Genomic DNA, 22,017 nt, shown 5'->3' on the forward strand with positions numbered 1-22,017 from the left:
TTCACCGCTGCCGTGACTGAGCAGTCAGAGCACCTGCTCTCTGGAGCAGGGCCTTGGTGTCCCCTCAGATGTGTTGAAGGTGTCCACATGGAGAATGTAGGTCTTTCAGTTCCAGGTTTATTACAACATTGCTGTGACTATCTACCGCGGATAGACAAACTTCTCCAGCTCAAATGCAGTGAACATATTGGGTTGACAAATTAGGTGAGGGCATAGGTCACGCTCTCCTGAACTACGAAAAGAAAAATAAGCCATTTGGATGCACCCAGTCACACACCTCATACCACCCATCAGGCAAGAGGAAAAGCACATCCATCATCCGTTTGCGGATTCATTCTACAAACACCCAGATCAGCATTCTTCAAGGCATCCTGTTGGGTGTCAGGCAAACAGAAATGACAAGTCACGTTTCCTGTTCACATTTCCTCACAGTTCAGCAAGGGGACACAGGTACCTAATCCAAACAGAGCTTATCCACTGTGCACACCAAAGGCTCGGGGAGAGAGGTCTCCACTGAGTGGGAAAGAGTGGAGGAGGCAGAAGAGACGTGACCTAAAGAGGCCAAATGCACAAATGTGGTCCAGAGGGAAGGAGGAGGATGACAAACCACAGATTCTCAGAGTGGGTGTGGAGGGGCCGTGAGCTGAGACTGCAAATCTAGAGGAAGGACACTCTAGTAAGTGGGAGGGAAGGGAGCAGGCTGTAGTACATACTGGGTTTCACTTTGGCAAGTGCCAGGCTGCCCGTGGAGGCACGGTGGTACAGTACATATAATTCCAACACTGGGGCAAAGCTAAGGCAGGAGGATCATGAGTTTGGGGATAGCCTGATCTATATACTGAGATCTTGTCTCAGGCACACCTACAACACGGGATGGAGTCAGATGTGGTCGCACGGGAGAAGTGAAAAAAGGTGAAGAAGCCAGATAGACCCTAGCCAGCGGGTCCTGGGAAGCTCAAAACTATGGACAATGGAAGCTCCCACAGAGAATCAGCCCCAGCCTCCAGTGGGAGTGGAGGAATTACACACACTGACAACACAACCATGCCAGGGAACACCAAGTCCCCTCTACCAACAGCTGCAGAACAGGGCTGATTCCTGCCCAAGGAAATCAGAAAGCCAGGCTTCGACACCCTGTGCCACCATGCCTCTGAGAGAACCACTGGCAGCTAAGTTAACCCCAGCCCGCTTTAGATGGCGGCACCACGCCATGGTCAGCACAGCTTTACAGGAAGGATGGAGGCTGTCACTGCCTTGCCTCTATTTTCCACCACTCATTTACTTTGCTTCCATCCCAGGAAGAGATGTGCACTCTTGCCCAGTACAGATAAGACTAGCCTATACCTTCAGAAAGGGTACCAGCTAGGTTGTGATCACTGAAACACATGATCCAAAAAGAATTATCTTAGAGATGTTACCCTTGATTATGCAATTGTTTTGTGAATCTAAGTTTTACCAACAAAACCCAAAAAAAACAAACCAACAAACAAAACCTCAGCTCCATGGGAATAGGGTGAAGAGGGAATGTGATCTTGGGAAGGGGCTGGAGGTGTCCCTGAGAGGTCAGGTGTAAGGCCCTAGGCTTTGATCCCTCCTCTCCAAGCAGAGAGGAGAGTCTCCCTCCCAGCAGAAAAGGAGACACAAGCAAAACAGAGGAAAGGTTCATCCATCAGCAATCAGAGCAGAGGCAGGGACCAGCCAACTCCTGCTCATCAGACCACTCAGTCTCCCCGGGAGAACTGGCCTGCTGGTTCTCCCAAAGACCCAGCCTCATCACCTTGGAGAGCAGGTTCAGGAGGGTGGGCTGGGCCCACACTCTCTAAAAAAGCAACATATCTACTTTCAAAGGTCTAGACTGTTTTCAGCTAAGCCAACAGGAAAACGAAAAAGCTCCTACTCCACATCTGACCTCCTCTCCTGGCCTGTGTCAGCTGGTCTGGTTTGTTTTGTTTGCGTTTTGAAACTCACTTCTTAACAGCACTGAGGAATTCTTTGCCACTTCCAAGGTTTCCAGTAATGGTGCAGACACCAGTTAATCCCATAAACCAAAGCCTTTCCTTGGGCTGCATGGATGGCTTCCACCTCCCTGAATCAGGGGAAAGAAAACTCTCACAGCACCAGGGGCCAAGGAGCCCAACAATGACAGTTGGACCAACTAACTAGTTCCAGGACCCCACTACTGAGCATCTACTGTGTGCCAAGGAGGTTATCTGGTGTGTGAAGAAAGGTTTTGAAATAAGATTTCAAAGGTTCTGCAACTTTTGAAAACAAAGTTGGAGCCACAGGCTGGCCTTGGGGTTGGTGATCAATTTGAAGCCATTTATGGGAATTATAATAGAGTAGCATGGTGTTGTCTGGGTCTTCCCCAGAACTCCTCTTTTGTACTTTATTTGTGGGTTGGGATGCCATTGTCTTGGGAGTGGAAGAGTCCAGCACAGGACAGAGACTCCAAGAGCCAGAGCCAAATACCAGAGAAGAACTGACAGCCAGCATGCTCCCTCGCTTCAGGCCCTGCGGCCTCAGCCTTCCCACCTGTGAAATGCTTGCGTAACACATGACAGTGCTGCTGAGAGCGCCCTATTCACCCAACACCCAACACCCAACACCAATCTCAAGCAGAGGAGCAGACAACATGGACTAGGAAGGATATAAACCAAGATGCTCAATCATGGGGGCTTTATCTCAACACTAACTACTTTTTGCTGGCATCTGTGACAATGCACCCACCCATCCATCCATCTACCCATACCCATCCACCCATCCAGCTATCTGCCATAAATCAATCCATTTCCCCATCCATCCATCCATCCATCCATCCATTTTCCCATATATCTGTCTATCCATCCATTCTGTTTTCACGCACTCATCTATCCACCTATCCTATCCAACTACCCATCTGCCAATCTATCTATCCATCCTTACATCCATCTATACAGCCATTCATAATTCACCCGTCCATCCATCAGTCAAGCAATTATAATCCTTGTTGAATAAAACTTAATAGTATTTAAAGACTTAAAAACAAACACTTGTGGAAATTGTAAAATTAGGCAGAGCAGATGGGGAGCCTTCTCCTGGCAGTCAAACCTTTCAGAACCTGAAACCTTTGCTTCCTCCCCACCCAGACACAGAGTTCCAGTCCTCCAGAGGCTGTGCGCAAATAACATCCCTTGACAGGGAACGCAAAACTGTAAAGTGCAGAATAAGTGAGTTGCCTCTGCCATCATTCACCACTAAGCAAAGCTTACGCAATGCTCCCCACACAGCAGGATGAGCAATGGACACCAACTCAGTATTATGTCAGTGGAAACACAGAAAGGTCTGGCATAAGGCTTGGGAAAATACAATGTTGGGAGTCTATGGAGCCTCTCAGAAAATCCCAGGTACTTCCTTCACAAATGCCAGTGTTAGACATCTCCTGGAGAGATGACACCATGGGACAACCAGGAGCCAGGCATCCTAAAGAAAGGAAGCCTGGCTCCTCAGGTGACCCCTAAACTGGAACATTAATAGAGGCAGCTGGCTGCCGCCTCTGCAGGGATGTCCTGTTCAGCCCAGAGGCAGACACCTACTCTTAGGCCCTAGTGGAGAAGCAATCACAAAGCAGTCCCCAGGGAGTGGCGAGCCACAACAGCAAACCCTGCTTCCCAGCAACAAAGACAAAGGTCACAATTGCAGCTCACACGGAGAGCTGTTCTTAGACACTTAAACGTACTAACTTATCCAGCCTTCCCCGTTCCCTGTAAGGTGGGTGCTATCACCAACCCCATTTTACAATCAAAAACTAAATAACATCCTTAGGTCACAGGACCATAGCAGGAAACGAACCCAGGCTGCTATGACCCCACAGACAGCGCTCTCAGCCACGGCTCCACATGGGTCTTTGCAGACATGGGAGCATCAAAGGCATCAAAGGTCTATTCAGTGGAGCTCTGAGTATGCCTTCCCTTCTAAGTCTTGATGCAGGAAGGTTCCTTTCACCTCAGCAGTCCACAGTCAGCATCCCATCAGTGGTCCTTAACACACAGAACATAGCACCAGCCTTTCCTGTCTTGGCTTTATCCAGAAACATTGGTTTCTTCACACTGCATTACATTTCAAGCTTGAGAGGACCACATGGGAGGTGAGAGACTAGGCTGGGACAGGGAGAGGACAGGCAGGCCACAGGCAGACGCACAGGATGCCAAGACTCCAGGCATCATTTTAAGGAGCACAGCCACCAGCCAACCAGAGCATACACACATGCTCCCAGACTCTAGAAGTCGAGTTGAAATAGGGTGTGCTCCAAAGGCCAGGACAGTTCCAGAAGTGAAAAAGCAAAAACCACCATATGACTCATCTGAGCCCAATGACCACAGCACCTTTTTTGATTAGAGAATTAATTAAGGAAAAAAAAAACACAAAAAAACAAAAAACAGGGTCAGGATATGGTTTTCTAACAGCATGGAGCCCAGGTCCCGCCCATGGAATCTCGACATCCTGTACAAAGAAAGCATTCCGTCATTTTAGCACCTTTCCTTGGGACAATAGGCTACATTTTTTTCCACCTAAGAATTCTTGGCCTGGAACCATAGAAGGAGAGTCATTGAATGTGGCTGTGGCTCGGTACAGTCCCCGAGGACAAGGATGAATGGCTTTCCCAGGCCTGCTATCTGCTGCTCCAGATGCTAGACATAAGGGCTGGTCTTAGAATACATTGCCTTAAAGACCCTCTTCCAGGAACTGTGGGAGCAGAGGACCAGTGTGCATATCCCCAAGCCCTGAGCTCTGGCAGGAGTGGGCAGGAAGGCCAAGGTGGGTAGTTTGAGGGTCAGAGCAGACTTGGAGCCTATTCTTATGCTGCTGTAGGAAATGGGAGCTGGCTGTGGACGGAGGCCCTGCTTAGCAACCAGCTGGCTGAGGTGACCTTTGTGCAATAAAAGACCATCTATCAGTAGCACACAGGTGACTGTGGCTGTGATGTTCCCTGAGAGGCCGCATGCAGGGGCTAAAGATACAGTGACACACCGCAGAGGACACAGAGTGCGCACTCGGGAGAAGAAAGGGGACGGTGGCTTCAGCAATACAACAGGCTGGAAAAATGTTTAACCATGTTCCACCCAACTCCACATGCAAAATTAGATTAGGAGTGGCTCAAAGACCAAAAGTTTATGGTTTTATATTGGAACTTAACTGGAGGAAATCTGTTGGCATTCTTAAACACAAATGTCTGTGTAGACACACAGACATTTGTGTTTAGGCGATGACAAGAAATGAGCGCTAGGTGAACACAGCAAATCTTCCCAGGAGGGGCCTAGACCCGTCCTGATCTTGGTGGCAGAGCTGGCTTTCCTCACTTCCTGGACCTACAGGCATGCTGTGGAAGCAAGCCGCCCCCTGGGACACAAGAACACAGGTCACTGTGGAGTTCTCAGGTCTATCGAGGTCTAACTCAGGAGAGGGGATACCCCATCTACCTTGTCTATCTTTGGTATCCCTAGGATGTCACAAGTTATTCCTGTGACTTTGCATCTCATTTGGGTGAGAAGACCCAGTTCCATATGGTACCCATACTCTCTGGCTCATCTCCAGCAAAGATTTCTTTGTTTTTCTCTTTTTCTGTTGAAAATTAAGTTATTTTCATATGATATATTCTGAGCACAGTTTCCCCTCTGTTGTCTTCTGCCGGGTCCTCCCACCTCCCTATTCCATGCATCTCTAACTAATATTAGGCATCCAAATTGAGAAGTCCTGTAGAGGTAAGAATACCAGCTATTTCAGAACTTGGTACTAAAAAAAAACATAAACTACTTTATAAGTAAATGTCATAGCTATTGTTTGCTAAAACAATATTTCAGATATGCTTGAGTTAATCAAAGGCCTGGTTAGAATGAAAGACAAAAGGAAATGGAATTTGGATGCATACTGTTACAAGGATGGATCTTGATATCATTATGATGACTGAAATGGCCAAATACGAATGTCTGATTCCCTTCTCTGAAATACCCAACACACAAAAAAAAATTGCAGAGAAAGGGCAGGGTGAATGAAGCAGGGGTTAGTGTTAGTGGGTTCGGGATTTCTACGTAGAGTGCTGAAAATTTTTAGAAACAGAAACTGCTTCTGGGTGAGGTGGTGCACACCTGCCATCTCAGAACTCTAGAGAGTCAGGCAAGAGGATCGAGTACGAAGCTAGCCTGCTGAAGCCACTAAGTGAGATCCTGTCTCAAAACAGACAGGTGGCTGAATAACACTGCGATTAATGTCATGGAATTGGACCCTTAAAATGGTTAAGGTCACACACATATTTTACCACAATTAAACACCCCAGTTTCCTGGTTTCCTCGGGTCACGTTAAACAGACAAAACAGAAAAGTCAAGCTAGAATCCACATACGAAGGAAATCATGCATGATTTGTCCCCCTGGGCCTGGGTTACGTCACTTAGTGCTGTGAAAAGTCTCTTCCTAGTACAGGACCTCTTGGTTGCCAATGATGCAGGAACAAGAGATGGCTATGGGCACAGTCCTAAACAAACATTTATACTTCCCCATCTAGGGCGCATGGAAGATTATGAAGAGGGGGACAGGAAGTATGCAAGGGCCAGATGATGGGGTGAGCTGTGAAATGCTGTTCTCTAGACACAATACCAACAGTACAACCACAAATCACATCACTAAGTCACCTACACGCAGAGCACCCTAGACCTGCCCTATAAGACTATGGCAGAGAAGGGGGAGGGGCTCACCACTGAGCTGCTAGCTATGAACTCTGAGTCCTGGGAGAAGGGTCAGTCACTCACTGCCTCTGCTTGAGGATCCACTTCTGAGCCCACCTGACTCCAGGAGACAGCTACAAACCCACCGTTAGCCAGACTGTAGCAAAACTTGTGGGTGAGAAGATGAATGTGTAGTTATGAATGTGATTAAAACGCTTGTAGGGAAGCGGGGATGGACCAAGAGAGTGGAGAGGTGGGAAGGTGAGTGTGGAAAGTATGCCTTGCACACATGTGGAAAACTGTATGAAATAAGTTCAATTACCAATCAGCAAAGTAGATAGGAGAACTGAAGACATACTGAAACACGCAGGGCTTTCTCTCCTTGAATTAAACAGCTGTCCCCCCAGAGAGGGTCCTCAGAATAACATCTTCCTCTACAGAATTCCCATGACAGGCCCGAGAGAACAGCTCTCTGTCTGTCTGTCTGTCTGTCTGTGTCTCTCGTGTGTGTGTGTGTGTGTGTGTGTGTGTTTAAAGTTATTTCACCAGTCTAGAGAGATAACCAGAGATTAAGAATACTTGCTGCTTTTCCAGAGGACTCAAGTTCAGTTCCCAGAATCTGCATAGCAGAACACAAACACCTGTAACTCCAGTTCCAGAGCATCTGACACCTTCTTCTGGACTCCTTGGGTACTGCACACATGTGGCACACATAAATACATGCAGGCAAAACACTCATACACATGAAATAAAGATAAAGGTTCAAAATCATTCCATCATTTCCTTGTACTTTTTCAATGTGGCTCATGTCATAGTTCTGAATTCAGGCAGCTCTGGACTACAGACTACTGCTCCTCCAGTGGCCACCTCTGCCCTGAATTCCTGCTTTAAAAAACACGAGCCTTTTCTTTTAGTCCCCATGGCTATTTGTGGCTACTTACAGTTACTTGCAGCTGAACACAGTCCTCACTGACTCAGTAAGGGAGAATAAGGTAAAGGTTGAGCTTGATGTACTTCTGGGTAGCTTTCCCACAGGAGAATACCTTGCTATGAAAAATACCCATCCCCAAGGCTTTTCTTCCTTCCTTCCTTCCTTCCTTCCTTCCTTCCTTCCTTCCTTCCTTCCTTCTTTCTCTTCCTTCCTTCCTTCCTTCCTTTTCTTTCTTTCTTTTTAAACTTTTTATTGACTCCTTGTGAATTTCACATCATGAACCCAATCCCACTCATCCCCCCATCCCTCGCTCTCTGCTTTCACTACCTCCACAAGCAAACAATCAAACATTCATTCTGTGGAAGCTTCAGAAACAGCCTTTCTTGCAAAGGCTCATTGCAGTGAGTCATTGATCTGGTTTGAGGCCTCTGGCTTCTGCTATACTATTTATACTGGATCCTCACTGGGACTCCTCTCAGATAAACAAGAAGCAGGAAGAGGAAGGAAGAAAAAAAAGAAGGAAGAAAAAGGAAGAGGAGGAAAAACAGCAGCAGCAGCAGCAGCAGCAGCAGCAGCAACAACAGCAGCAGCAGCAGCAGCAACAACCTAAGAAGAGCCTCAAGAAGCAGGAAAGACAGGCAGCCTGGCAGCTCTTTCCATGTGGGAAGCATAGCTTTCAACCTTCCGTTCTTGCCTCCTGCCCTATCCAGCCATCCATTTATTTGGATAATCTGGCCAGAGACTCCCTGGGGCTTTGTGCAACCCTGGGTGGGCCAGGGACTGCAAGGAGAGTTTGTTTTCCTCCAAGAAAAAGGAAGGCTGCTCTCCAGCCTTGCAGACCTATTGATGGGCTGATTGCCCACACCCCTTGGGAGCTCCGTGAATCACAGATGCTAGTCAAGGTCCAGAAGTGGCTGCAGTCCCCGTTCCTGCCCCACAGGGGAGAGACGCTCAGAGGCAAATGTGGATAGGTACTGCAATAAACCAGCAAAGGGATTACCGGGGACCACTTCTGAAAACCTTGGGAAGACCACAGCTCTCCTGGGTTTGGCTTCAGGAAAAAGCTACTTACCAGATTCAACATGCTTTCTTTCTGTCTTTCTTTTTTCTTTTTTGAGATAGAGTTTCACTATGTAGCTCTGACTGGCCTAGAACTGTTTATGTAGACCAGCTGACTTTGAACTCAGAGCTCTGCTTACCTTTCTTTTCCCAAGTGCTGGGATTAAAGGCACGTGCCACCATGCCAAGACCAGCTCTCCAAAGAATGAAAATTAGCTTCTCTTTTTCTTTTCTTTGACACAGGGTCTCCTGTAGCCTAGGCTGGCTTCAAATTGGCTATGAGAATGAGAATGACCTTGAACATCTGCTCCTCCTGTCCTCCATCCTGAGTGCTGGGATCCCAGTCCTATGCCAGCACTTATGAGATGCTAAAGATGGGCTTCATGCATACACTCTATCAACTGAGATAGCTACAGCCTCAGCTCAATCATTCTTTTCTTTAAAAAGAAAAAGGTATATTTAAATGCAGTTATTAGTTAGTATCTATGGGGTTCTAGTAAACCTCCATTGCTTTCTCCACAGATACCTAAATCTGTCACTTTCAAGTCTTTTGAATAAAATGGAGTGTAGTATTTGCATATTACCTGTGTATATTTTCCCATGCACATTAAGTCATCTCTAGATCATTTATAACAATTCCAATAAAATGCAAATGGTACATAAATAGTTATTTTATTGTATCATCTAGGGAAAGACAAGGAAAAAAAGCCACGTATGTTCAGGACAGACAAAATTAGTTTTAAATATGTTTGATCTATGGTTGGTTGAATCTATAGATATGAAACTCAGGAATACATAAGGCTGACTGTATCTCCAGACAAAATGAATCACAACGGACCTAGGTTAATGGCTTTGTATGAAGCTAGTACAAAGAGAGAGGGTTTTCTCCTCAGTGAAATGTTGTTAGGAAGTGGCTTGGGCAGACTTCACTCATTTCCTTGAGCTAGGTCAGGTGAGGCAGTTAGCATGACCTCCCATCTCCAGGCTGGTCCAGTGCCAGGGTCAGTGGTCTCTGGCCAGGTGAAACTGAGTGGGCAGCTTCCGAATTTGCCTCAACTAGTCCTTCCACAGCGTACAGCACTTCACAGCCCAGAGACAGAACCACCTCTGCCTTACCAGCTGCCTGTACCTGTCCATATTAGGCAAAGAGGCCCTTGACCTGCTACAGCCTCTGAGCATGACTTCAGACATCAGGAATGTCTGATAGGCTTATCCAAGCAGGAGATAGCAGCCGGGCACTCCCAACTTCACCCTTTCCACTCCTAACTCCCTCTCCCGCTCCCGGCTGCAGGCCTCCTGGGTGGCTTCACTAAGGCAGTGCAGGAGCTGAAGGGAAAACTGGGTCACATGTGAGAAGCAGGGCACGGGATCTATATGAGGAGGTGGCGCCCAGGCAGCCGTGGGCAAGGGTCACATGGCGGGGAGGGGATGGTGCGGTGCGCCAACCCAGCTGGACGCTCCCCAAATGCACACATATAAAGTGACAGGGTTAAAAGGTGTTTTGTTGTTGTTGTTTTTTTTTTTTTTTTTTTTTTGGTCAACTGTCTCCAATCTCTGATTGGGACAGGAGTCCATGAGCCATTTTCTGCCAAGTGTGCTTTTATACAAGGTAGACAATGCTTGCTGGCCTGCAATGATCACCTGTTATTTTGGAGCAAGCCCAGCAAAGTGCTAGAAGAGGCTCTGGGTTGGTAGGTGGAGTGTCCAGTCCAGGGAGGCTGAGGTGAGGGCTCCCCGCCCATGGTCCTTCCAGTTCTATCTTTGAGTTTTGGACCCTTTCCTTGCAGCCTGACCCCAAAAGCAGGAGGCCTTTTCCTCATCTCTTCTCATCCATCCTGCTTTCTTCAGGCTCTTCCCATGCCCTCCGTCTTTCTTTCCCATTACACAAGCGATGTCTCTTTCTCGATTGCCTTTCTTCTGTCCTCAGCTCTACCAGAGACTCCTACTTACTGGCAAACTCCCACACCATTTGCCCTCTTCCAGGACGCCTTTCCAGACTACTGCAGCCAGTTAGTCATTTGTTTTCCTATATCCCTGCAGACTGGGGTACACACCCAGCTCACAGCACTCGATCATAAACTTACAGCGGTTGATGACGGTGATGGCTCAGTGTTTGCTGAGCATTAACTATCCAGTAGGCAACACTCAAGGACTCCACAAGGATGACTATTTAACCCTAACAGTCCCTCCACGAAATAGATACAATACTATTGTTATTTGCCAGAGAAAAGCAGAGATGGTAAAGCAGCCTACAGAACTATGGAAAGATTTGCTGATGCTTAGAAAAGTGTTTGGCACACAATATTAGCTCAATAACACTCATCTTGTGAATTATTAAATGTGTAGATAAATCAGGAAGTACTTACACTCTTGTCTCCATTATAAAAAGCTCAGGTAATAACCTGTTCTTTTTTTTAAAGACAAAGTCTCATGTAGCCCAGGCTCACCCTGAAATCTTGGTCCTCCTGCCTCTGCCTCCCTAGTGCTAGGATTACAGGGATGGGCAACAGCATATACTTCTTTGTGTAATTTAAATTTCTTATTACTATTGTGTGTAGGGGGAGGCGGGCCACGGACTGTGTGTGGAGATCAGAAGATATCTTTGTAGAGGCTGGTTCTCTTTTTCCACCTTTGTGTGAGTTCCACATCGCCAGGCTCGCATGACAAGAGCCTTTATCCAATAAACTATCTTAGCATCTCACTAGGCCTGTTTGTCTGACAGCATCTCTTGCAGCTCAGGCTGGCTTCCAACACTGAGTAGAAGGAGATTAATTTCTTAACCATCTTTCAAACTATCTTTTCTGTTGAGTGCCTGGCTAAGGCATAGGGACCTACAAATACCTGCTGCTGGGGCAAACCAAGAGGGCCCAAATTCTAGCAGTGCTATTCACTGGCTCCCCTGAAAGAGCTGTTCCTCCCAGCACCCCCTGCATGTCGCCTGCCAGATGGAGAGAACATTATTCTCTTAAGTTGCTCCTAATATTATGACATAAGTGCCTGGATTTGGTGGTGTGGCAACTCCATACCAAATTGCATATTACAGGCTTATCCGGGCCTGGCATACTAACTAACCACCTGGGTGTCACATCTGAGCTGGGTGGAGTGCTTGTGCCAAGGTGATACCAATCTCAAAAGGGTTCATATGGTTTGATCTTTGGTTCACCCCATTCTCATTCAGAGCCACACCCAGGAAATGAATTATGAAGTGCCTAATGAAATCCTCATAAATATTAATAGGTCATAAACAACGATCTCAGGCTACCTTATGAAATGCACACTGTGACCGTGCTCTGGGCACCTGCTAAGTCACCGTCATGTCTAGGTACCTCCAGTGCAGCTCTTCTCCTATTAGATCCCCGCCCCCTGCCTCGGCCACCAGCACGTGCAGACACATGCAGAGATCTGGAAGGAACCACAGTGTTCAGTGCCTGAAGGTGGGGTCCGGCTGATAAGCCCAAGTCAATTCCAGATGGTATTAGATCATGTTCCCCTCAAAACAGAGAAGGGGTCCAGACAAATTGCATTTGTTCTCATTCAGGCCTGTGGCTAACTTCGAGCCCTAATTAAGCCCAGCATCCAGCACACCTGTGTTATCTGGAGCAGCATTTATGATCGACCACATGTTTGCTAAGGTCTGGTATTTCTTATCTGGCTGATGCTAAGTATAAACTATTATGTCAAAGAAAACAAATACTCTGTGTGAACAAGTCAGTGTCTGTCCCGTGGGAGGACAGGTGAGACCTATCTCCTGTGGTTTGGCTTGAGTCACGAGAAGAACAGGAGCATGGTCTCTTGGAGCTGAACACCCATCACCCATGCCTAAAGTTGGTATGGGAGGGTCTATCCAGAAAAAAAGTAACCAGTAAAAGTGGAGGACACCTGTGTTTGTCTGCACTCCCACAGCCCTGAAAAGCTGCTCCCCAACTCATGTCAACCATGTGATGCACGGAAGGGCCATTGGTTACAGTAGCCAGCCTTCCTGGATTTGACCATTATAAATCCAGAGGTGGACCAGTCAAAAACTCACCATTGAGCTGCAAAAGGAAGATATACCTTTTGAGTCACAGACCTGTCACAAAGGGACGCAGACATCCCAAGAGGAGAGAAACCTGCCCTTAGTACAGGGGAATGGAGGAAAGGATCCAGCGTGAATGGAAGGACAGAGGATGGTAAAGACTGCATGGTGGACCATCCTACCTCCATGCTGGAATGCTCTCCCTGCTGGCCTGATTGGTTTCAGCCGGGGTTCTGACCTCACAGAGTCTCAGTCTAGACTGCTAGTGCATTTTCGGACTCTCACTCCTCAGCATGGGCAGTTTTTATAAGACGGGCTCTCAGGCATTTGAAAAGCCTTTGTTTCTCCTCCAGACCAGACATAAGAACTCAGGCTCAGAGCCACTCCTACTTAGGATAACTAACTAAAGACATCCTCATCTTCTTTTTATCTCAGGTACCCACAGTGATCTGTCAGCCACAGGTGTGAGGACTCTGCTGCTTCAGGCCACTGGATCTTGTAAAATAGGACTGGCCAGACAAGACAAGCCTGCATGCCAGTAAGCTTAGCAATCAGGATATGGATGCAGAAGATCAGGAGTTCAAGGCCAGCCCAGTATGTAGTGAGTTTGTGGCTAGCCTGGGCTACATGAGACCCTGTCTCAAAACAAAAGACAACGTGCTGGCCAACCTTCCTCTCATGCCCTGTTGGCTAATTCCCTCAGAAGGTTCACCTTTGGATCAGCTACCCAGGCAATGCCACTTCCTAATAAAATAGTTATTCTATGCAGCTGTAATCCTAGCACTGACACAACAGGATTGCCATGGGTTCAAAGCCAGACTGGAATAAAAGTCCTAAAAACTCCTCCATGAGAGACAGTGTGTCAAATAGTGACCACACAACTCCTTTCTATGGTGCCCATCTTATGACCTTCTTGGGGTTGCAGGGGTTATACATAGGGTGTTTTCTAAAAAAGGAGCCACCACATACAACGACTGAAAAAGTTAACTCTGAAGGTCTTCTGGCCCGATTCCCCAGGGAGCCCTGAACCACATAATTCCAACTTTGAAGGGAGGCATTGGCAGGAGTGCCAGGTCATCTGTCTTCTCCCCTTTCCTTTGCTGCCCTGGTATACTCTGCTTGAGGCTGGACCCTGGTAAGTTGCTGGATCAGCATGGGGGAAGGGGGCAGCTCTTCTTCTTAGGGCTGAGGTGCACATGGCTTTGTACAGTTGGAACGCTTTCCTGTACTCTGCGTACTGGTGTGCTGGGCTCAGGAGTTTGGCAGCTGTCTCCCTGGGGCAATGGAAAGCAGCCTTATCCCACGGTGGCCTCAGCCACTCCCCATTACCAAAACAAAAACACAACAGGCTCCATTGCCATGGAGAGTTCAATCCTCTTGTCCTGGGATTGGCACGGAACAGAATTCCGTGGGCTCTGCTGAGCGACTTCCTGAGAGTCTAAATGCCGTGCATTCAGCGTTAACCTAAACACCCAGCCTGGACCTGTACCAGCATCAGTCCTCCAGGGCCAGCAATGTCTCAGCTTTAGCAGCCTGTCGGGTGGCAGCATGTCGATGTGATGCTCTGGGCTGCAGGTTCACTGATGTGGCCAACCATAGACCACAGGGGATACAACCAGTTGGTGGAGAATTAGCTCACAGGTGTGCCCCTGAGCAGAGACTTCCTGGATCCTGGGGAAGGGGCTAGGCGGTGATAAGAAGAGAAGACCAGAGACCTACCTCACAGCCTATCAATTGAAAATCAGGGAGTTAGGCTGGGGAGATGGCTTGGCAATACAAAGCTTGCTGCATGGACTTAAGGATCTCAGTTCCAATCCCTGGAACCCATAAAAAATCTAGGCCTGGAGACAGACGCACTGAGGGGACAGAGACAGGTGGATCTTAGGGCCTTACCGGCCATCAGTCTAGCTGAAGTGGCAAATTCTAGGCTCAGAGAAAAATCCTGACTCAGGAATAATGTGGAGAGCAATAGAGGAAGACCCCTGAAGTTGGCCCCTGGCCTCCTTGTATGCACACACAGGCAAGTACGCCCACCCATACCCCACACCACAAACCAGACAGGAGTCTTTGTGTGTGTTTGCTCCCAGTAGACAACCACTTAAACGACACCTCTTAGATAACGCAGTGCTTAAGTTGTAGAATCAGACAGAGCCACCCAGCATACCTTCGGGAAGTATGAACCCAGGTAAAACAATTGCTTTCTCAATCCGCACACCTCTAAAGCTGTCAAAATACCTTCTGCAGGTGTTCAATGGGCTCACAGACAAAGGATACCTTGTACACAGAAGTTTCTCAATAAATAGCAGGGCCCACAGGCAGCGGGGTTGTAGAGACAGGAGAAGTAGAAAGAAGGATGGTGGCATTTGCTTCACTCCCTCCATTTTGCTTTGGTTCCCTCCCTTGGAAAAAGTACAAAGGAGTAGCTATGGCCACCCCATTTAAGGGGCTGAAGGGATGATCTTTGTCCCTCAAGGCAGTCCTTCCAAACAAAGGAAGCCTTCCCCTGAGAACCACAGTACAGCACCTACAGGCACATTACGAACCTCAAAACGGCAAGAACACTAGTTCTTTGGCTTCAAGTCCCATGAGGGTGACAAACATCCACAGGGTCCTCCTTACCTTGGCGTTCATGCAGGCTTTCCCTCGCTTATACTCCTTGTGGGAGCCACGCTTATCCAGTTTGTGCCACAGGGCTTTGGCCTTCCAGGTGTTCACCTTGGACTTGAGCTGGGAGTAGAAGTTCCTATGGTCCAGCGGGTCTAGGTCCAGGAGGCAGGTGAGGATGTTGAAGGCCTGGAGGGTCCCTTTGCAGGTGGTAGCCTGCACAAAGTTCTCAAAGACCTGGCTGGCCTGGGCCTGCTTCTCATCCTCATTTTCTCCCATGGTTCAGGAGCTGCATGGAACAGAGGTGTGGCAGGGTCAGTAGGAGTTAGCATAAAGGGCTGAATAAGTGTTACACCTGCAGGGGAAGGCATAAACAGGTTAGCCTTATATCTTTTAAGGCACTAAAGGGCTGATCTTGAGCCCTTATGCTCACTGCTCCACCTGGACCATATTTGGAGAAGGTCCAGTGAATCTTCTAGCCCGGCATGCTGCTTTGCTGGCAACCTCTCTTCCCAGCCCCCCTCCTTCCCTTGGCTGGAGAACTGCAGATTGCACAAAGCTATATAAATATACCCCAGAGAATGTCAACAGGACCTAGGCACTCATGCTCCAAGTCAGATGGCTCTGGAAACAGTGAGTAGGAAAAGGCCAGAAAGGATTTATCCCCCATGGAAAACCCACCATTCTTGGTGTTTTGAATCATGAATTCAACCTTGTTAAAATTAAGTCACTGCACGGGTGAGAACCCCACACAGCCCATCTTCCTCCAGCTCCACAATCCTCTTTACTGATTACCATGGGGCAGGACTGTCCCCTATACAGATGACAAATGGCAACTTCTCAAAACTTCTCTTTCTGGAATCTGCTGGAAGCATACCATCTACCCCAGTCAACCAGAACACAGACTCATATGGCTTTCTCTCTGCCAGTAGCAAAGGAGCCCTTTCTGTGCAAGACCAAGCAGGGAGCTGTTTAAACAAGTGCTTGGGGCTGATGTAAGGGAGACACTCAATGGGGCGTTCATTCTCATTGCTGAAATAGCTTGCTTGGGTTTGGGCATGCTCCTCTCTCTCTCTCTCTCTCTCTCTCTCTCTCTCTCTCTCTCTCTCATCCTAACTTCAAACATTTCTTAGGAAAATCATTTCAGCTTCAAAGGAATGAAAATGAAGGAAAGCCACTTCCCCAAAGCAAAGCTATTTTTTCCCTCAAAATGCATGGAGAGTGCAAGAAGGTCAGTGTGAGGGATTTTGGCTGTCCCACCTGTTAGGGCGCTGAGGATCCTGGCAATGGGAGGCTGGATAATGCACAGAGTAAAAGGCCCCCAAGAAGCTTCATGCTCCCCAGATGGGATCACTTATGGAGAACACACCTGGATCAGGGGTTGGTTTCAAAACACCCAAAGCAGTCAGGAGGCTGTGTATCTTTTCCCATAATCTCTGATTCATCGACAACAGTTTCTGGGGCCTTGGCTAGCATCAGCATCACTCTGGGTGCTGGGGATAGAGATGCTTGATGCACAGACAGACCCCGGTCTGGGGAAGAAGACAGAACAGTAGACAGAAGAGCAAGTGTGGCATTTGGACAAAGAGCCTGGGGGTGCTCAGAGAGGCATGTGTCCTATCGAGCCTGGAGAAGTCCCCAGAAGAGGCCAGTTTGTTTCTGTTGTTGGGAGGAAGTTTCCAGTACAGACGAGGGAGTGGGCATCGTGTGCTAGGGAGATACCATGCAGAGGCACGAGTCTGGAAGGAGCTGGGACAGTCACAGCAACAGCAAAAGCGAGGTGATAGCAGTACAAGCTTTCTGCAAAAATGATAGGTTGGGGATTCTGAGACAAATCATGGCGTGTCCCCTGCAGGCCAAGGAGTATACATGGCTCACGGGGAGCCTGTTTTCCCCCTGCTGCTCCCCCAGGAGTGCCCACTGTGCCTGACACTGTGCTCACATGGAGATTAACCCCTGTCCCTGCGCAAGGTTTTACAAGTTTGCATACATTGGCCAGACCCATCCTTCAGGAGGGCCCACCTGGCTTCCCTGATCCATGCCGCCCTCCAAGTTCCACAGGAGGAGAGGGATGGCAGCCCCGGTGCCCTGCCCGGTTTAGAGGAGACACGAATTCCTCCACGTGTGCTCCCTCAGCAACTCTAACTTCTCCGGCACTTGCTTGGCATCTCTCACATCGACACCATGGCCTCCCCTGTCTCATCTTTCTCTGCATGTCACACTTGCCACCCAGAAAGCATCAACAGAGAGCAGGACTCGTCTGCCCCTGAGTGTGTCCACATTTCCAGACTTATCTATCTTTGGAACCATAGCAGTGTGGCATTGAATGAGGGTGAGGAGGGTAGCTGGGAGGTAAACCCTGCTCCCAGGATTCTAATGTAGCCTTGCAATCCCCCCCCCCGAGGATGAGGTAGGGTGACCTTGCAGCAGGGATACAAAGCCCCCTCACTGCCACATGACCTCCCATAAGCCACTCAGACCCAGGAAGTGCTGGGCATATATGTAATGCTAAGGTATGTACAGCGTGGGACTCATGTTGCATCCAAATCCACTATTCAGTGCCAGCTTCTTGTCTAAAATCTATCCAAAAATTGCATACCGTGGGCAAGTATCAAGCCAGATCTGTCTCCCAGGTGACAATTTACAAACTGGAAGAACTGGTCTCCTCTCTCCTGAAACTACTTCCATCTTGGACTTCGGTAGAGCAGGAGACAAAGGCAGTGCTGAGGGTCGGGGGTGTGAGAGCTCCCAGAACTGGCTCTTATCTAGGGTATGATAAGAGAAGCGGGAGGTAAAGAGCCCACGGGAGGAGTTAAGTTTGGCCTTGGACACGAACCTTACAGTACCAAGCTTGAACATGCCTGCCTGGATCTGAAAAGTCTCCATTTTCTTAAAGACTGGATTGCCAAGTCATACCACTTTAGGGTGGCATTGTCACATGGTAGGAAGCCATCTTTGTGGGAACATCAGATCATTTATTTAGTCAGGGAAACCCGTGTCTCAAGCAAATGCTGTGAAACAAGTCATCTCAGTTGGGAGCCTCAGTTTTCTTGTCTGTAAGATGGGGACAATACTTCTTAGTTACAAGAGAGAAAAGCAATTAGGTTTGAGATGAATTTAGTGCTTGCTAGCCTTTCAATTAGCACTGGTCTTTCAATGGCTCAAACTTAAACTCAAAAAGAAATGTAATTCTTAGCTTATTTGCCTAGCATACCCAGACCCTGGATCTGAGCCCTGGAACTGACCAAAACAACAACAACAAAATTCCAAACTCTGCTAGACTTGGTTCCTATGTCAAGACATTTCATATATCTTAAAACTATAGGACAAGGCATATCCCAGTAATCTCAGCTCTCTGGAGGCAGAAGCATGCCACAGGTGTTGGGCCAGCCTGGGCTACAAAAACAAGCAAAAACTCTAGAGCATCAATAGATCTAGGTCTGAGCTCAATTCTTAGCCATATAGTCTTGGACAAATCATAGTACTTGTGAGTTTTAATTTACCATATGTCAAAGGGAAGTCTCACTCAGGGAGTTTTGATAATAAACTGAAAACACAGAGTGCATAGAGGTAGTGTTGGTCAGGGACCTGCCTAGCACTGAAGGGGACACAGTGAGTCTGAGCTTCAAGCTTCCCTTTTTTGGGGGTGGGGAGGGGGTTAATGCCCTTTGGAGAATACTCTTCCCAGCTCCAAACGACAAAGGTCAAAAACTTTTAAAGCAGAGCTGAGCATGTTGGCCCAAGCCTGTAATCCCCGTGCTATCAAGGTAGGAGTTCAGGATAATCCTCAACTATATAGTGAGGACATAGGCCACCCTGGACTACATGAGACCACAGAGCCTCAAACACAAGAAGAATACATCAATCAGGAGCTCTTGGGTGGCTGGTTCTTGGTAGCCTGCCTTTTTAAACACCACCCAGATGTTGCCTCTCTGGAGTCTGAGATGCAATCGAAATAGAACCGACTAGCTGGAAATATGCAGGGCTTTGCATTTTCTGGGGAGAAACAAGGATCTGCGATGTGTCCTTTCCGAGAATAGCCTGAAGCAGTTTGGGCTTTGTTGACTGAGTCCCTTATTTGTGGCTTGTTCCGTTTTCCTCCCTATGTGACTTCATGAGTCACAAAGACATTCCCTTCCCAGTCTCTGACCATCGAAAATGAACATTCAGAGCCCTGGATTGCAGGTAACAGCATAGTGGTGGGCTCAGCACACAGCACCTGGGAGACAAGGTCAAGGTTCACACATAGACCCTGCATCCCCTCTCAATTTAGGGATGGGGACTCCTGAGCCCAGGTTGGCCTGTTTATTTATATTTAGAACTTCACTCTGTCTGCATCCTGGAGCCCCATCACCTACCTGAAGGGTCAGTGTGACAGTATGACAATGTCTTGGGGGAAAAGGTAGAGTTCCTGAAAACCTTTAAAGGCCTGGGGAGGGACATGGGTAGCCATGTCCAGGAGAGACACTCAATCCTCAACCCTCACCTCAGGCCCCACAGACAAGATCTGTTTCAAGGTCACTGCAACCTAAGAAACAAAACCCTTGTGTCGTTTTCATGCCAGCTTGCCCTCTCCATCTCTCCAGTCTGCTGCAGCAAGGCGTCTCTGGGGGAGTCTCAGCATTGACAAGCCCTGTCTCAGTGTGCACAGGAAAAGACCACCAGCCCATTAGCCGCCTTTACTGTAGAAAATGAGTCACAGCTTCCCGAATCCCTAAGCTGAGGCAAAGCCAGCCAGGGAAACACTTCTCTCCAGGCTAGGTGTCTGTAGAGCCCAGCAAGGACAAGAAGCCCTGGTCCACAGGTAGCCTGAAACCTTAACTTCCTGTCTGGCCCTCTACCTGCCTCTCAGGGCACTATGCAGCCACCATGAACCAGGAGCAACTGCAAGCCAGACCTGGTAACACAGGCCATAAGCCAGTTACTCAAGAAGCTAAGGCAGAGGGATGGCAGTTTTGAGGTCCATCTATGCTACAGAGTTAGTTCAAGGTGAGCTTGGGCAGTCTAGTAAGAGCCTGTTTTAAAATAAAAGGTAAAAAGAGGGGACTGGAAGAACTTTCTAATATGAGCGAGGCCCTGGGTTCAACCCCAGTTCTGGAAGAAAAGAAAGGAAAGAAAAAAAGTCTGAGGTGGAAAGGCAATGAAGGGCCATCTGTGTTCTGTGCCCTGTGTCCACCAGGGGCTCTCTGTCTTAGTCTAGGCCTCTCACTTGTGCCCTTGCCTCAGAGATCCCTGGCTGCCCAGGAGAGGGGCATTGTCTAGCCAAAGCTGTCTTTACTGCCTGATCTCAGTGGAGAGGTCACCCACAGGGCGCAGCAGCTTTCTACTCACCGTCAGAACCTCTCTAGGGAGGCATAATGGGAAAGACACCCAGGGATGCGCTGTGACTATACCGCCCGGACCCCGACTGCAGTGGGGCTGGGGTAACCTTGCTCCAGGAGGGCGCTGGAGCTGGAGGACGTTCCAGGCCACTGTAGGTCCATTCCTGCTCCTGTCCCATGAACCTGTCCACTTGCTTGCTCGGGCCTCTTGGGCCTTCCAGCCCCTTTCCCCCTCTTCCGAGATGCCTGTGGTCTGCTTTGAAGTAGCTTCGCACTTCACCACTTCCTGGCTTCCACCCACCACTCTCTGGAGCCACACACAGGGCCAGGCCCTGGGATGACCATGGAGTAAGCCCTCAGTCCACACCCTCCAGGGTCTTACTACCCATATCCTGCATCAGAAAATAACTCCATGCCAGGAGGCGGCAAGAAGAGGGAACAACAGCTGGGCAGCATTATCTGAGGTCCCTGCCTGCCAGGTACCTTTACCCAGGAGTCCCTGCAGTAAGCCTGTAGACTGTCCCCCCACCCCTCATAAAAGTGAACTCATCTCAGAGCTTGTCCATTGCTTCCTTGTCTGTATATGTAAATATAACTTTGTCATTTGTGGTAGCTAGTTACATGTGTGTATGTATATATATCTGCATACACATATATCATGCATATATGTATATCATGTATGTATGCATATTTTAAATTTTCTTTCACAAGAATTTCTAACCACACCCCACATCTCCAGCCAGTACTGTTAAGCTTCTCTTCAGAGCTTCTTGGGAGAATCCCCATGTAAGAAGGGCTAAGCTTCAGCCATTGCCTGCTCCTTGCCCTCAACCCTTCTGGGGTGCTTAATGCTACCCAAACCCCTTTGCATCCACATCCTCAGTTAAGTTCCTGTGATTGACAGGGAAATGGAGGTTTCAGGATAAGTAGCCTCATAAGATCCACGCGAGCAGATACAGAGCAGGCTGTGAGGGGAGCCCAGCCCCTTCTCATAGCGGGACCCACACTCTCAGCCTCTATGGATGAATGCTATGTAACAGAAATAGCATGTGTACTTGCTCACGTCTTTCCATCCAGCCCCCAACTACACTGGTTAAATTATGCAGCCTGTGACATTCTGACAGCTTGGACCCCGGAAGTGAATCCACCATGGAAACTGTGTTCTTAGTTATACAGAGGGTGTTCCTGTAGCAAGCAAGTTCAGAGACAGAAAGAAAGGAGAATGGAGTTGGGCATAGCAGGACATGCCTCTATCAATCCATATTCCCAGAACTCAAAAAGCTGAGGCAGGGGGATCATGCTTCAAGGCCCGCCTTGACTACAAAGCAAGACCCTGTCTCAAAAATCCAAAACCAAAAGAGAACGGAAGTTGCCAGAGTCTGAGGGAGAAG

The 22,017-nt window shown here is 48.3% G+C and overlaps 1 protein-coding gene across 6 annotated transcripts in view; it reads right to left on the reverse strand.

The window, feature by feature from the left end:
• Positions 1–22,017, reverse strand: part of Mical2 (microtubule associated monooxygenase, calponin and LIM domain containing 2) — a 179,683-nt gene that overhangs the window by 120,205 nt on the left and 37,461 nt on the right. For all 6 annotated transcript variants that reach the window (XM_060367025.1, XM_060367023.1, XM_060367024.1 and 3 more), the window contains one exon: positions 15,321–15,594. In XM_060367025.1, coding sequence (XP_060223008.1) covers positions 15,321–15,584 — 264 coding nt within the window. In that variant the 5' untranslated portion in view covers positions 15,585–15,594. The remainder of the gene's footprint in view (positions 1–15,320; positions 15,595–22,017) is intronic.

This window comes from Meriones unguiculatus, chromosome 14 (assembly GCF_030254825.1).
Source record: "Meriones unguiculatus strain TT.TT164.6M chromosome 14, Bangor_MerUng_6.1, whole genome shotgun sequence".
NCBI classification, from domain to species: domain Eukaryota; kingdom Metazoa; phylum Chordata; class Mammalia; order Rodentia; family Muridae; genus Meriones; species Meriones unguiculatus.